Raw genomic sequence first — 2500 nt, 5'->3', positions numbered from 1 at the left:
TAAGTGGTGGATACTGTTGTTAACACTGACTGTGATCTGTTTGTGTTTGTGTCCCAGTGAGTTGGAGCGTCTCAGCGGTCTGGTGGGTCGTCCCTCTGAGTCTCATCCTCTCCACAACAGCGGCCTCCTCAGTCTGGACCCGGTCCAGGACAAAACTCCTCTATACTCTCAGCTGCTCCAGGCCTACAAGTGGTCCAACAAGGTAAACACAGGCCTACAAGTGGTCTAACAAGGTAAACTCAGTCCTACAAGTGGTCTAACAAGGTAAGCACAGTCCTACAAGTGGTCTAACAAGGTAAGCACAGTCCTACAAGTGGTCTAACAAGGTAAACTCAGTCCTACAAGTGGTCCAACAAGGTAAACTCGGTCCTACAAGTGGTCCAACAAGGTAAACACGGTCCTACAAGTGGTCCAACAAGGTAAACTCGGTCCTACAAGTGGTCCAACAAGGCAAACTCGGTCCTACAAGTGGTCCAACAAGGCAAACTCGGTCCTACAAGTGGTCCAACAAGGCCTACAAGTGGTCCAACAAGGCAAACTCGGTCCTACAAGTGGTCCAACAAGGCCTACAAGTGGTCCAACAAGGCAAACTCGGTCCTACAAGTGGTCCAACAAGGCAAACTCGGTCCTACAAGTGGTCCAACAAGGTACACACGGTCCTACAAGTGGTCCAACAAGGTAAACTCGGTCCTACAAGTGGTCCAACAAGGTCAACTCGGTCCTACAAGTGGTCCAACAAGGCAAACTCGGTCCTACAAGTGGTCCAACAAGGTAAACACAGTCCTACAAGTGGTCCAACAAGGCAAACTCGGTCCTACAAGTGGTCCAACAAGGTAAACACAGTCCTACAAGTGGTCCAACAAGGCAAACTCGGTCCTACAAGTGGTCCAACAAGGCAAACTCGGTCCTACAAGTGGTCCAACAAGGTACACACGGTCCTACAAGTGGTCCAACAAGGTAAACTCGGTCCTACAAGTGGTCCAACAAGGTAAACTCGGTCCTACAAGTGGTCCAACAAGGCAAACTCGGTCCTACAAGTGGTCCAACAAGGCCTACAAGTGGTCCAACAAGGCAAACTCGGTCCTACAAGTGGTCCAACAAAGCAAACTCGGTCCTACAAGTGGTCCAACAAGGTACACACGGTCCTACAAGTGGTCCAACAAGGTAAACTCGGTCCTACAAGTGGTCTAACAAGGTAAACTCAGTCCTACAAGTGGTCCAACAAGGCAAACGCAGTCCTACAAGTGGTCCAACAAGGCCTACAAGTGGTCCAACAAGGTAAACTCGGTCCTACAAGTGGTCCAACAAGGTAAACTCGGTCCTACAAGTGGTCTAACAAGGTAAACACAGTCCTACAAGTGGTCCAACAAGGTAAACACAGTCCTACAAGTGGTCCAACAAGGCAAACTCGGTCCTACAAGTGGTCCAACAAGGCAAACTCGGTCCTATAAGTGGTCCAACAAGGTAAACTCAGGCCTACAAGTGGTCCAACAAGGCCTACAAGTGGTCCAACAAGGTAAAGACAGTCTGAACCAGCCATCTGACCTGAGATCTGAGGCCGTGAATGTTTCATCTACTTGCAGCTCCATTTTTGCTGTGAGCCTCAAAATGTTCTGTTTGTTCTTCTAAAGTTTAAAGTTGGGGTTTGAATATGGAATATGTAAGACTACCTGGTGTGAGGACAGTGTTGTCATGGTTGATTCCACAAAGCCTGTTTCACTGAACATCAGTAATTACAATGCAAACACAATTCATTGTCATAGTTTTTAAAGGAGAGATGTTACTAATATATTAATGTATCGACTTTATTGAGACCAGATTCTGCAGGTGAAACTGCAACAATAAGGAGACTTGACTACATCAGGACGATGATGATGATGATGATGATGTTTGTCTGTGTGTGTGTGTAGTTGCAGTACCACGCCGGTTTGGCCTCCAGCTTGTTGAACCAACAGTCACTGAAGCGATCGGCCAATCAGATGGGAGCTTCAGCCAAGAGACGGCCCAAAGTTCAGCCCAGTACTCTGGTGCTGCCTCCTCAGTGAGTCCATAACCAGAACCAGAACCAGAACCAGAACAGTGTGTTCAGAAAGTATTCAGACCCTTCACCTCCGCTACACACTGTGTTCAGAAAGTATTCAGACCCCTTCACCTCTCATACAGTGTGTTCAGAAAGTATTCAGACCCTTCACCTCTCATACAGTGTGTTCAGAAAGTATTCAGACCCCTTCACCTCCCATACAGTGTGTTCAGAAAGTATTCAGACCCTCCGATACACAGTGTGTTCAGAAAGTATTCAGACCCTTCACCCTTAAAGTAAACCTTATTGATTATTGGAGTTTGATCAGATGATTAGAAGACCCAGTCTGACCTCTGACCCCTGACCTTTGACCTCTGACCTCTGACCTCAGGTATGTGGATGACGTCATCTCTCGGATCGGCCGGATGTTTCCTGACATGAGCATCGAGCTGTTCCGGCCCAACGGCACGTCGGCCGTGC

At 47.9% G+C, this 2500-nt stretch overlaps 1 protein-coding gene across 1 annotated transcript in view; it reads left to right on the top strand.

Moving 5' to 3' along the window:
- The window catches only part of med27 (mediator complex subunit 27), a 51323-nt gene that overhangs the window by 44285 nt on the left and 4538 nt on the right, over positions 1 to 2500 (top strand). Inside the window, exons 3-5 of the mRNA XM_085785658.1 lie at positions 58 to 202; positions 1911 to 2041; positions 2412 to 2500. The exon at positions 2412 to 2500 is cut by the window's right edge and continues 5 nt beyond it. Of these exons, the coding sequence (XP_085641784.1) occupies positions 58 to 202; positions 1911 to 2041; positions 2412 to 2500 (365 nt within the window). The remainder of the gene's footprint in view (positions 1 to 57; positions 203 to 1910; positions 2042 to 2411) is intronic.

This window comes from Trachurus japonicus, chromosome 9 (assembly GCF_045865225.1).
Source record: "Trachurus japonicus isolate A0001 chromosome 9, Traja_1.0".
Lineage (NCBI taxonomy): Eukaryota > Metazoa > Chordata > Actinopteri > Carangiformes > Carangidae > Trachurus > Trachurus japonicus.
This window is presented reverse-complemented; position numbering and strand designations above follow the sequence as displayed.